This window comes from Corylus avellana, chromosome ca10 (assembly GCF_901000735.1).
Source record: "Corylus avellana chromosome ca10, CavTom2PMs-1.0".
Taxonomy (NCBI): Eukaryota; Viridiplantae; Streptophyta; class Magnoliopsida; order Fagales; family Betulaceae; genus Corylus; species Corylus avellana.
The window spans coordinates 15,908,005-15,921,754 of NC_081550.1; the positions used below are offsets into that span (position 1 = coordinate 15,908,005).

The following is a 13,750-nucleotide window of genomic DNA, read 5'->3' on the forward strand; positions in this document are numbered from 1 at the left end:
AAGTGATAAAATACGAAAATTGAAAAACTGAGCAAAGTAGGAAGTAATCTATCTATGCATCGTTATAGATTTTTTTTTTTTTTTTTTTTTTTTAAGAAAAAAAAATTAAATGAGAAAAAGTGTTGTGTTAAGGGTCTAATAATATAGGTATTTTAGGATTAAAATACCTTAGGATAATATGTTAATTTTATAGATAGCATTAGAATTAGGGATTATAATTTAAATATTAGAGATAAGTATTATCATTAGAGTACGTAGTTTATTCTACATCAAGCTCGTTAATAAATTAATCGGAAAATTAACTCCAAACCTTGTATTTGAAAAAAGTTTTAGGTTTCCTTAAAAATCTAAAATCCTTATAACCTAAGTGTGCCTTTGGGAGTGCGTTTTTTAAAAAATAATCTGCGATTTTAAACCAAATCACAACTTTAGGGTGTTTGGGATTGCGATTTTAAAAACGCAAATTTTAAAATCGCAAAAAAATCTGCGATTTTCATAAGCTGATTAGAGGGTGCTTATTTGAAAAAAGTGCGAATTTAAAACAAAATCACGATTTCTATTAAAAAGATATTTGGCGCAATAGTTACATTTTTTAGAACGGGAATGAAAAAAATACTAAGAATACCCACCTAAAATATATTAAAACCCTTCTTTTCTCTTTTTTTTTTTTTTTTCTTCATTCTCTCTGTCTTGTTCATCCTTATTGGTAATTTGGTCATGAAACCGCAATTATATGCTAATGTTATCCAAACACTCAATTGATAAAAAAAGTACTTTTTAGTATGTTTTATCAAACGCCTGTGCGATTTTAAAAAATAGTGATTTTAAAAACGCAATTTTTAAAAACGCAATTTTTAAAATCGCACTTATTGAAATCGCACTCCCAAACGGGCCCTAAGTTGTATTCCCTAGTAACAGGTTGCAAAAGGATCCCCTTTTCCCCCTAAAATGGAAAAAAAAAAAATTGAGCTCCCCAACAACATACTTAAAACAAACTAAAACAATACATAAATAATTAAAAATGGTAAGAAATTAGTCAAACTAATGACCCGATCCTTTCAAAGAGGCCACGCAAAGCGGTTATAGAAATAATTACAATGCCTCGTTATAGATTGATTAAACAAGTAGAGGTTTAAATTATCTAGGTCCAATTTGTTTTTGTAAAACGTAAGATATTCGAGGCTTTTGTAGATTTTCTTGATAGATCGACAAATAAAAAATATTTGTTTAAGAACATAAAAATTAGGATTCTCTAGACCGTAAAGAACTCTAATTTATAGAGTTTTTTTTTTTTTTTAATAATTATTTTAAACTTAAATGCTTCATATTTATTACTCTAATATCAATCTAGCTAGTATCACATGTGATAAATGTGAAGTAACCAAATCTAAACCATTTTATTCGAAAATAATAGTTTGGATTCAAAGAACTCTTATGGATTTTGATAAAAACAAAAATTAGCAATATTTAGATTAGGATAAATAGATTTCTTAGGATAAAATTATAAAACATTAAGTTTAAACCAAAAGATCCAAATTTTGACAACTAAGTATTTATCATTTTCCTTTCTAAGCAGTATTTATCATATTTGAGATGTAGTGAATTGAGAAAAAAAATTTAAAATTTTCTAAAGGTGGTAAATACTTAGATGGTAAGATTAGAATAATTTATTTTAAAGATAATGTTTCAAAAAATATCTAATAAAATTAAGTAATATTATTTAGTAGACTCTAGTATAACAGCATACAATTATGATGATGTGGCCGTTTATAAAAACAAAAATTAATGGTTAATATTCACTATCTCATTATCATAATTGTATGACTGTTCACTGTTGTATGAGTATGTTAAATATTATTTCTCAATAAATTATATCAAAGAATATAAAAATCCTAATTGGTAAAAATCCTAATAACTATTTATCATATTTGAGATTTAATGAATTGAGAAAAAAAAAAAAGAAAAAAAAAAAGAAGAAAATCTTCTAAAGGTGGGAAATACTTAGATGGCAATATTTTGAATAATTTATTTTAAAGATAATGTTTCGAAAAATAATTATATCAAAATCCCTAATTGGTAATATCTCATCAATCTTCATAGAGCTTCACAGTATCCTAGTTTATCATGACTCATGAGCACATTATGAGTCCAACGTGGCAAGCGCGATTTTCAACCGTCCGATTCGCCGAGTCCCAATCGGACGGCAGAGAGAGAAACCCTAAGCACACTGAAGCCTCAGTGCGTCACTTTAAAACCACAATATCCCTCGATTCTCATATCCTCATCTCTCTCGCTATTCACAAAGAAGACGGCGAGAGAGTCTCTTCAGCTATTTCTTATCTTCCTTCTTCGTCTGCCGCAGGTTTGGATCTCTGTCACTCTGTCTCTTGCAGATTTTCTAATTCTAAGGTTGTGTATTTGTTTGTAACTCAAGATTTTGTTTGCTATTACCTGATGGGAATTAAATTTTTTTTCACTGATATGTACGTGTTTTGATCTGAATTTTTTAATGAACTATTTTGGGTTTAGATCCGATTTACTGTTAGTGTTCTTAGATTTGGGTTCTGGGTTTTGTTTCGATGGTCGGTATATGTAAATATATTATCTTTTTGAAGTGCATGCTGTTGATGATTATGATAACATTCGTTACTATTTTGTTTGGTTTGTTTGTTTTAGAGATACAGATTTATGGGTTTGTTTTCTTATTTGTGGTCTTATTGTTTATTGAATTATATTTTTTCACTGCTGTGATTATGTTGATTGCTGAGATCTGTTTCAGCCTGATTACGACATAAGAGGTTTAGATTTGAACTTTCAGTTGTGGGTCTAGTGATTCTAATTGTTTCTGTTTTAGTAGTGGAATTATTTGAAGGGTTAAGTTTGGGTACTCTTGTTTGAAGCAATGATGGAGTTGTAAGGTGTTTGGTAGCGATCGTGGCAAGTTTATGTGGCTACTATTTCTAAATGGAGCAATGTTATTTTCTTACCTAAACCTGTATGCACGTGCAAGTGTCGGGGTTTTGTAGGTGGATTTACCAAAAAGTTGTGTAAATGGTTTGTCAACTTTTGGTTGTGGGTTTGATTCTCTCTGTTTTGTCCCATACATATGCAAATGCATTTGCTTACAAATTAAAGGACTCTGTTCGTGTTTGGAAAAAAAAAAAAGATTTTGATTGAGACCTTGTTATGATCTTTCGTCAAATTCCCTTTCTGATTTAGTGTGTACTGATTATTAAGATTCTGATTATAACAAAACTTGTTGGAGTTAATGGTGAACATTGACTAATCTAATCTGTGCAATCTGTTTGTTTCAGGCTTTTTAGAAGTTCATAATGGGTAAGGAGAAGGTTCACATCAACATTGTGGTCATTGGCCATGTCGACTCTGGAAAGTCGACCACCACTGGGCACTTGATCTACAAGCTTGGGGGTATTGACAAGCGTGTCATTGAGAGGTTTGAGAAGGAGGCTGCTGAGATGAACAAGAGGTCATTCAAGTATGCCTGGGTGTTGGACAAGCTCAAGGCTGAGCGTGAGCGTGGTATTACCATTGATATTGCCTTGTGGAAGTTCGAAACCACCAAGTATTACTGCACTGTCATTGATGCTCCCGGACATCGTGACTTTATTAAGAACATGATCACCGGTACCTCACAGGCTGACTGTGCTGTCCTCATTATTGACTCCACAACCGGAGGTTTTGAAGCTGGTATTTCCAAGGATGGTCAGACCCGTGAGCATGCCTTGCTTGCCTTTACTCTCGGTGTCAAGCAGATGATTTGCTGCTGCAACAAGGTGAGCTTTGTACATACTATGGAGATGGCATCAATTTGATTATGATTATTGCATTATAGTTTAATATTGAATGACTTATATTGCTCTTGCAAACTCTTGTATGTAGATGGATGCCACAACCCCAAAATACTCGAAGGCAAGGTATGAGGAAATCGTTAAGGAAGTCTCATCCTACCTGAAGAAGGTTGGGTACAACCCTGACAAAATCCCCTTTGTCCCAATCTCTGGTTTTGAGGGTGACAACATGATTGAGAGGTCAACCAACCTGGACTGGTACAAGGGCCCCACCCTCCTTGATGCTCTTGACTTGATATCGGAGCCCAAGAGGCCCACAGACAAGCCCCTACGTCTCCCTCTCCAGGATGTCTACAAGATTGGCGGTATTGGAACTGTCCCGGTCGGACGTGTTGAGACTGGTATAATCAAGCCTGGTATGGTTGTGACCTTTGGGCCTACTGGACTGACAACCGAAGTCAAGTCCGTTGAGATGCACCATGAGGCCCTCCTGGAGGCCCTTCCCGGTGACAACGTTGGCTTCAATGTGAAGAATGTTGCTGTCAAGGATCTGAAGCGTGGTTTTGTTGCTTCTAACTCCAAGGATGATCCTGCCAAGGAGGCTGCTAACTTCACCTCCCAGGTCATCATCATGAACCATCCTGGTCAGATTGGTAACGGTTATGCTCCAGTGCTTGACTGCCACACCTGCCACATTGCCGTGAAGTTTGCTGAGATTGTGACCAAGATTGACAGGCGATCTGGTAAGGAGCTCGAGAAGGAGCCCAAGTTTTTGAAGAATGGTGATGCAGGGTTCGTGAAGATGATTCCCACCAAGCCCATGGTTGTTGAGACTTTCTCTGATTACCCGCCACTTGGTCGTTTTGCCGTGAGGGACATGCGCCAGACTGTCGCTGTTGGTGTCATCAAGAGTGTTGAGAAGAAGGATCCCTCTGGTGCCAAGCTTACCAAGTCTGCAGTAAAGAAGAAGTGAAGTGTTTTTTTTTTCTTCATATCTATGGTAGTTAGACATGTTTTCCCAATCTTTGCTGTTAATCAATTTCAATTTTGTTTTGGTCGTACTTTTGAAGTTTTGAGGACACTTACATAAAGTTTCCATCACAGCCCCAAAGCTGCGGTGGAAGCTTTGGTTTCCATTTCATGTATTTTGTTTTATAGCATTGAGATGAGTTGTGTATGTAGTGAACTTATTGTCGATGAACAACTTCATTTTAATGTCAACTACATGGTTTTTTTAGCTGTTAAATCAGCGTATCTCCTGTCATATTCTTCTTTTAAAACTACTTTTATGTTCTGTTGTATTTCTCGAGTATGTCGTTTGATATTAAACTTTTTCCTTGGTAAAATACTAAAATTTAAGAGAGCAAGGAGGTTGGGAGGTTGAGAGGTCTGCAAATGTTCACTTCAAAAGAAGTATTTCAAAGTGCTTGTTTTTTGATGTATTTGTTGGTTTTCTTGCTTCTTATTTTTGTTGTCACTTTAGCATTTCGTTGGTGGTCGGTGCTTTTGATTATAATGTGTTCTTGTTTATGTTCTCGCCTTTATCCCCCATTTTCAGAATCAAAATGCGTTCCAAGAAAAACCACCCTTGAGAAAAGGGAAATTGTTTTAAAATAGTAAAATTCATTCCTCTAAAGCATGATAACCCGAATAATGCTACAAGTCTCTCTTGTGTCGTTATAAGAATGATGTAACTGTTAAAACTGTCATTGAGTTTGAGATTGATTATTATTAAATTTTGATGAAATGGTGATTTTAAAAGTTACTTTATTTTTGAAGTGACTTTTAAAATTTAGTTCAATAGACTCTCCGATAACCTTAATATAACTATAATTATTATTAATAAAATAAACAGCCTACCTATGACATATTTGGGGCATAAAAAACCAATGAGCAATGCTAGGCTCTCAAATTTACACTCTTGATGAAACATGCAAATTGTCCTTAGTAATTTAATCGTGATCCATTCAAGATTCAATAGTGATTTACATGTTACATAAAGGAGTGTAATTACATGTTACCATACCATCAAGGGTAATTGTTCAATGGCCTAAGCAAATTCTCAAGTGGTTAGATGAGTATTAGGGTTTGGGTTCAAATTTTCGCAATAAAGAATCCTCGTGCTTGATTAGTATAAATCACATAAACCAGTTTGGTTCCTATTGATGCCCTGGTGGGGCGGACGGTTAAGATATGATTGTACGCCTGTAATTTTGTGGAAGGAGTTTGTGTAGCCACCCACCCATAGTGGAGGTAGAGCCACTTCATACCTCAGCTATGGGGGAGGGGGGTTTGGAGGGTGGTGGAAGACTAAACTGTGCATTCAGTGGTTCATTGGATTGGGATTGGGCATTGGATTGATAAATTCCTAGGTTTGCTTCTATGGTAACCTGACATATTAGATCCCTTCTTATCAACGTACTTGCCCTTATCTCAGAAGCACTACTGTTCACTAGCCCGAGCCCTTATTGTTTCCCCTCCACTTTTTTTTTTTTTTTTTTTTAGCATATGGTGACATAATGGCATGATATTTTTAAAATGTGGCATGATTTTTTTAATACGTGGCATAATTCCATTGTCATACGTGGAGAAGACGTCAACTGGCATTTCTATAATTAAAAAGTTGATAGAATGACCTGTTTGTTACATTGTCAAAACTCAGATTGTTCTTAAAGAAAAAAATAATAATAATAATAATAAAAAAAACCTCATATCGTTAATTGTTTAAATTAAAAACTAGGGGTAATTATTTTTTTTCCTCATAAATTATAACGCATTGTCAATTTTTTCTAATAAACTGCTAATCTTACTGTCCAACCCTATCATACTAGCATTTTCTTCTAAAAAACCTCTATAAATTAATTTATAAAAATAAAAAAGTCAATATAAAAAACTAAAAAACAGTTAAAAATACTTAAACTAAAAAAAATATATAAATGTAAAATCAGTCAATGTGGTTGTCTAAATTAAAAATTCATCTGTGATATAAAAACAAAAATAATTGAGAGATTATCGAGATAGGCCAAAATAACAATTTAGTCATTGTAATCAAATTATGTGTTGTCGCTTCAATGTGTTGTCCGGGCACCCCTGCCATTCGATTGCGACCCCAAGGGTTTCAGCCACCGCAGGCCGGCCGATCTGGGGTGGCTGACCCCAGTAAACTTACTAAACTCCCACTGAAAATGTCACAATTTTTTCATCAACCGAGGAAAAAAAAGAAAACCAGGAACTTCGTCCATTCTTTTCATGGAGATCAAACAACCATTACATGCTTTTTAGATCTCCATCGCCTCTATTTCTATCTGTTTTGTTTTGTTTTTTTTTTTTTTTTTTACTTTCCCTTTCGCTCTCTAATTTTATTGGAAGAATAAGAAGCTTGAGATCTTGAAAACTTTCTACTTTTGCTATTTGTGCGGGAAACTTAGAATCAATTTTCGCCGGAACCGCGTCCCCGCACGTTCAAGATCTGGTGTTTCACCAATGCCCAATGCAGTCTCAAAAAAGAGTTTCCGCATCGCCCCCAATCTTTCACAACGTGGGGATCTCATAGCTTCATTAGAGCATCTCTTGCATTTAATGGCTATTTAGCCACTCAAAATTAACTTTTTTTTTAGTTTAGCTACTACTTTTTCACAATAAACTCTAGCAAACTATCTATTTTACAATCTACTTTATTTAAATATTATTTTTTAATCTATTTTTTTATTATAGATAGAGGAGAGAGGGAGAGGGAGAGGGAGAGAGAGGAGAGAGGAAAGAAAGAATAAAAAATGTTTAGGTGCTACAAAATTTCAAATATGAAAGTTTACTGTAACAAATTTTAGAAAAATTGCTATTCTGTAACTTTTTCTGGAGTACCAAAATTACTAAATTTAACTTAAAAGTAAGTTTAAAAACCTTGCTGGAGATGCTCTTAGAATCACATCTAGGGTTCTTGTAGATATATCAAATCGGCCCCTAATGGATGTTTGATCTGAAAAGCGCAAACCTTTGATTGATATTTCTCACGAAGTCACAAACATGTTCCGGCAAAAATTAATTTATATATTTTATATATTTATATTTTGACTTGAATTTTTTTATTTGAGGGTATTTCTGTCTTTTAATGAAATTTAACATCTAAAAAAGAATATTCCATCTAATTTAACAAGTTTGATTGATGGGAATTTTGGAAGAAAAAAAAATGGTAGTCTGATAGGGTCGGGCAGTAAGGTTGGTAGTTTATGGGGGAAAATTGACAATGCGTTGTAATTGATGATAAAAAAGGTAATTACCCCTAAAAACTTTTTGTACTTACATGTCACAAGGCCAAAATCAGGGAATTATGGAACAATTTCACTTTCTAAATACAGCATTGCAATTTACCGAGGACATGAGAATACAAGATTCAGAACCCTAGCCACACAGTTGGGGGAGGGGGAGTCTGATAGGTAATTTCTAATGAAATGGATGAATAGTGGATGAACGTAGAAATGATATTAATAACAATTAAGGCTGGAGACAAACCACAAAGACATACGTTTAATTCATTCTCCTCCTCATTAACAGCCAAATAGTCTTTAAATAGAATATAAGTAGATAAAGCTTAAAGTGATAACACCTAAAGTTCTAATATTCAAATTCAAATAAATTCTAATTCTAATAACATAATCATAATATTAAATAAACTAATACTAATTTAAATAATCTAATCCTAATGAATTGGATTGCATTCCAATTCAACTATTATCCTATCTAATCATAACCTTATCCCTATCAGAGTCTTTCCCTCCCCCTCCTCCTCCCTTCCCCAACTCTTCCCCCTTTCTTTTTGCTTATTTTTCTTTTGTTACAGGCTCAAGCCCCACCTCACCGAGTGTGCCGTTCACCATTTCTGTCATGTCTTTTTTCTGGGGTTGATGGGATTCTTGGATTGGATTGTTCAAAGCTCGATCTACGTCCCTTCGTTAAACCCACCTCGACATGTGCCACTCCACCACGCGCACCGACCCGGCCCACTACCAACGGCACCTATTGCTTGTAATTCCAGCAACTCCACGACGGATTGTGACTCACAAGTGCCTGGGCGTAGTTTTTTCGCTTTCTGACTAGAATCATCCGCAACCTTTCTCCGATGGTGTTTGTGGGCTTTTGTGCTTTTTTTATTTTTCCGTGTTTTTCCGTTTTCCCTATATTTTGTGGTCTTGGCCTGTTGGGTTAAGGATGTGAATAATTTTCTGACTTACGAGTCAAAGAGGATGAGTTTCGGCAAGAAGATGTTTGCTACCTATGTATTTAGATTGAATCTGTCTAGAATAGACCTGTTGTCATAACTAGAGATTAGTCATAGGTTGACAAATTTTGATATCATAGATAGGTCTTGAATGTCAAATTGTTATATATATATATATATATATATATAACTTAAAACCTTGTAGCTTCGACTATGATTTTTTCAAAGGTTTTGCTCTGTAATAAAGAGCTTTATACTCGTGATCTTTCATCAATTAATGAGACTGAAATGATTTCCCCTAAAAACAAAAAAAAAAAAATTTACATGGACAGGTCATTTTTTATAGTGAAAGTATAATATGACTATTACTTACCAAAAAATAAGGAAAATGCATCAGATGACGATTTCCCCTTTCAACATTCAGATATGATGGCTAGGAGATTGAAATATGAAAGATTGATGATAAATTGGTAATACAAAGTATAGTTCAGCAGATAAATCTGAAACAGCTGGAATAAATTTGTAAGATTCCACATCCAAATACAAAGGCTTGATAATATGGCAACTTCAATTCAAATTTTTTTTTTTCTTCATTTAATTCCAAAATTATAAATAAACAAAACAAAAATTTCTCATAAACATGATTTCATGAGATTCAAAGTTCATTAACACAAACTAATTCTCTTCGTCTCAAATATTAATTCTAGGTTGGTCTCTTCGTGATTAAACAAATTCTGATCACAAGAACAAAAGTGGAGTTCATTTTCTATAATAACTGTTAAAACCCACAAGAAGATGATCTCTGAGTTGGGGCGTCCATAAATGTGCTGTGTAAAGAGCTATAGCGCTCCTTGTTCAACTAGGAAGTTCCACAACTGCACCACAAGAAAGTATTTAAAATTATTCTCCAAATAATATTTACAAAAGATCTCAAAAATAAATTTTGTTTATCAAGAGTGGTTTTCCATACTCAACCTTTCCAGGGACCCCTCTTACACGGTACTACAAGAAAAGCTAATAAAGAGGATATAAGGTTTCTACCTTACACGTCATTACAATTCTTTATCAATGCCAAGATGTGCTTTTGCTGCTGCTTTTTCAGCTTCTTCTAAAACAAAATTTTTAAGTGATTCGACGTCCCTTGGTCCTGATAATTTGTACAATATGCAAAAGGAAAGTCAGATCTCCTGGGTACAAGAATAACTTTTGCTTGGACAAGGCTCAAAGCATCAGCCTAAAATTTACTACATAGCACTAGATACCTCCACTTGGCTCGGGTCAAATCAACCAAACAAATAATGTACACAGCAGAAGGAGCTTATATCTATTATCTACCGGGCTTCAACATAACAATTCAATTTCTTTCATTGTGTGAGCATGATGACCCAAAAGAAAAGGAAAAAAAAAAAATGGAAAGACAAGACGATAAATTACTGACTAGAAATTTGGAAGCCTAAACTTTTTTTATATTCTTATAAATGTCAGACAATAATTTGCTAACATTCAGAGCTACTTTAGACAAACATTTTCCTCAATTTGATTTTCTTTTAGTGGTACAAATCACAAGATACAAGTCATAAAATAGCCATATTTAGCCAATGGACTTTAGACCTAATGGCAATTTCATCTCCCACAAGTATAGGATGGTAGGTGAAATCAAACGTTCAAATCCCGTTGGATGCATGATTAGTGGCCAAGCAAAAGAAGAAAATTTTTATATGTAGAAATCTGGAAACCTGAACCTATTTGTGGAACCCAAGTAGCTGGCCAAGAATTGAAGTAACATATCATAACCTATTCCGCTGCTAACACAACTGTTAACATAACCTACGCTATCAACATTACCGCCACCATTTCATTTTAAAGCTTGCTCTCAATGTCCTCATATCACAAGAATTATTCCACATCCATCAGTCTCTATGATATATTAATCAATTCCACTGCAACATCGATCAATACCATCACTATCTTTTTCAAATATCAAGAATTTTCTTTTAGAACATTACAGCATCATCACTACCAGTCATCAATATCATAATCTATCACAATTTTCTATTAGAACATCATATCATAATGATTGTCAGTACAATCATGCATCATTTTCACAACCATTTGGATATCATTATTATCACTCATGAGCCATAACTCATGCCATTCTAATTGCAACAACCAGCACCATTATTCTCAACCCTGCATCTTTTGATGCCAATGCATGAGCACCATCACCACCACTTTGGTTATCATGTCAATTGATATGAAATTGTTGTTTACGTAACGTAAGATGTAAGTCTACTTAGGTGTTCTTTTGTATACTTCATGTGTACTAGAGTTGCGCTCCTCTGTGCTTTTTGATATATACAACATTACTTACTTATATATATATATAAAACGAAGATGTCAAAAACACATATAGAATTGGTGCTCCAAAATATTGAGGACTAGCCAAGCATTCATAAAACTTTGCTTACTTAAGGTATTTCAATTATGTAAAGACAAGCAATTTAATTATTGGCATCCTTCGACCAATAAACTCAAACCATAGATTAAAAACATACAAATTCCAGCACCATTGGACTACAATTATAATTGATAGCTCCAATATCTGATCAACAGGTATAGATATATAAGCATCCACACAAATTGTTAAGCCCTGGGTTTATGAATAACATGTGAATGTTTGTGTTGCATGTCACTCAAAAATGGCATGCTCATGCAACATGAAAAACGAAGAAGTAGAATATGTTTTTGTAGTTTTGGGCCTTGTTAGATAAAATTGAGCCTTTCATCTTGTTAAAAGTCTCCAAGTAATGATCTTGCCCCAACTTCACAACTATCTAGAAGGTAATTTAAGCTGCTGGACAATATGTAAGACCAACAGGTAGAATATGTATTGTTTCTTTGAAATGCTTGAGAATTATGGCTGAGATATGAAACTTTTCAAACTGAATTTTGAAGAAATCAATATGAAAATATAAAGCACTTTTAAAGCTTCCTTATAAAAGCTTTTCAAAAACGCTCTTTCACAGAAGGTAAACTAAGTGCACAAGCCCTGTCTACTTGGAATTTCCTCATAATTCACAAACCTAACAAAAGGATGCAGTTCGATTTCCCTATATTACTCATTTTTATAGCTTACATGAGCATGGGCTGGCATGTGCGTCTCATTTGTGAGAACATTTCCAGACTTGCCCGTTCCCACAAAATTGCTATTTCCAATGTGAAGCCATGTCAGGGCAAATAAAAATTTGCATGACATATTTGCACGCTGGCCTTCAGAGTTTTCAGCCCATTTAACACTCTTGGCTTTCCTCGTCTTGACCATTTATTAGTTATTTTGAAACCTAAATATACACTAGGAACCACACCAATAGTGCCTTGGTTGATGTTTCAAATACTCTGCTTCTTAAGTAGGAATTTCAAAGGCACTTGAATAGTATAATCGACTAATATCGACAAACTTTATGACAGCGATGCAACTGAAAAATGAAAATAACATGCTATATTCGTCTAGTAAAGAGATAAAAATGTGAACTTTACCTTGATATTTAGCAACTTCTTCTCCATCATAAAAGACCTTAAACTTAGGATACGAATGGATATCAACTTTGGTACACACTGGTTTACTCACAGCACAATCGACCTCTCCAATTTCTATCTCATCCTCTCCCTCCATTACCCTCCCAAGGTCCTCCCACAATGTCCCCAAGTTCTTACTGAAACCCAATTTGACAAAAACATAAAGATCAAAAAAAATATATAAAATTCCACAATTTAATTCTAGCTTATTCCACCAAAAAAAAAAAAAGTAAATATATAAATTCCATAGTTACCAATGCTTACACCACGGAACACAGAATTTCACAAACCACGCCGTGTCTTTCTCCTTCACCTAAACAAAACAAACAATCGAATATCGGTCTGAACAGTAGTGGCTTCAGAAATTACAGATATAACAAAAACTGAAATCTTTGTAATGTTTTTTTCGTCTATTGATAGGAAAATATCAAGAAATTGCATACTAAGCTTTAGATCGGACAGCTACAAAGTTGCTAGGGCTCGGAAATTGATCGTTTTCAACCGATCAAAAATGCTGGTGCTCATTTGATATGTGATATTGAGTGCAAATAAGGAGATTGAAGGGGGTTGAAAGATAAATTAGGGATTTTAGTTTGGGGTTTGTTACCTTGTCGGAGAAGGTGTCGACAGTTAGGGTTATGACTTCGGCTCTGGTGTGAATTGATAGACGCAGAAGAAGGAGAAGGAGAAATGATAGGAGAGTGAGAGAACGAGGGCTCGCTTTCATCGCTGATGATTCTGACCGGAGTCTGAAGCGTTTCCTTTTCTTTTCCGGTGTAATAGATCGGCAACACTCTGAGAACACTGCCCGGTTCAGAATATGTAATGTATGCTAGCCCATGTGAACATGCAAGGAGTACTAGGGAGTTAAAGTAACATGCGCTTTGCACGTGAGATATATCCCACATTTTTATTTTCTTTAAAAAAATAAATTTTGATAATTGTTTTAAAACATAAATTTCAATTTTGGTTTGAAAAATTATTTTGAAGTAAAAGAAATGTGAGAAATGCTTTTTGGTGGGATTATATTTAAAAAGTATTTTGTGTTTTAAATTATTTGTTAGCGTGTTTGAGAAAAGTATATATTTTTTTAAAGAAAAATATTTTTAAAATCTTAAGTCATACTTTTCTTCTAAAGCCAAAAAACTAA

At 34.3% G+C, this 13,750-nt stretch overlaps 2 protein-coding genes across 4 annotated transcripts; one reads left to right on the forward strand and one right to left on the reverse strand.

Annotated features, from left to right (window-relative positions):
* Positions 1-2,266: 2,266 nt before the first annotated feature.
* On the forward strand, positions 2,267-5,063 carry LOC132164665 (elongation factor 1-alpha). 2 transcript variants are annotated; one of them, XM_059575207.1, is made up of 3 exons: positions 2,267-2,362; positions 3,315-3,794; positions 3,901-5,063. In XM_059575207.1, the coding sequence occupies exons 2-3, from the start codon at positions 3,333-3,335 to the stop codon at positions 4,780-4,782; spliced, it is 1,344 nt and encodes a 447-aa protein (XP_059431190.1). In that variant the 5' UTR covers positions 2,267-2,362; positions 3,315-3,332; the 3' UTR covers positions 4,783-5,063. The 2 variants fall into 2 exon arrangements, with proteins under 2 accessions (XP_059431190.1, XP_059431192.1); XM_059575209.1 differs by having other exon boundaries at positions 2,282-2,409.
* Positions 5,064-9,637: 4,574 nt separating this feature from the next.
* Positions 9,638-13,433, reverse strand: LOC132163665 (protein disulfide isomerase-like 5-1). 2 transcript variants are annotated; one of them, XM_059574033.1, is made up of 5 exons: positions 13,208-13,433; positions 12,855-12,913; positions 12,562-12,737; positions 10,071-10,171; positions 9,638-9,899 (listed from the first exon to the last, which is right to left on the reverse strand). In XM_059574033.1, exons 1-4 carry the CDS (start codon positions 13,325-13,327, stop codon positions 10,077-10,079), a joined length of 450 nt encoding a protein of 149 aa, XP_059430016.1. In that variant the 5' UTR covers positions 13,328-13,433; the 3' UTR covers positions 9,638-9,899; positions 10,071-10,076. The 2 variants fall into 2 exon arrangements, with proteins under 2 accessions (XP_059430016.1, XP_059430015.1); XM_059574032.1 differs by having other exon boundaries at positions 10,066-10,171; positions 13,208-13,432.
* Positions 13,434-13,750: the final 317 nt, after the last annotated feature.

Bases quoted from the DNA above. Each gene is read 5' to 3' on its own strand.
- LOC132164665 (XM_059575207.1), top strand. From the start codon at position 3,333: ATGGGTAAGGAGAAGGTTCACATCAACATTGTGGTCATTGGCCATGTC. The intron at 3,795-3,900 runs GTGAGCTTTGTA...TCTTGTATGTAG, and splicing joins TGATTTGCTGCTGCAACAAG to ATGGATGCCACAACCCCAAA.
- LOC132163665 (XM_059574033.1), bottom strand. From the start codon at position 13,327: ATGAAAGCGAGCCCTCGTTCTCTCACTCTCCTATCATTTCTCCTTCTC. The intron at 12,914-13,207 runs GTAACAAACCCC...TGTTTTGTTTAG, and splicing joins TCGACACCTTCTCCGACAAG to GTGAAGGAGAAAGACACGGC. The intron at 10,172-12,561 runs GTAAAGTTCACA...ACAAATTATCAG, and splicing joins AGAAGTTGCTAAATATCAAG to GACCAAGGGACGTCGAATCA.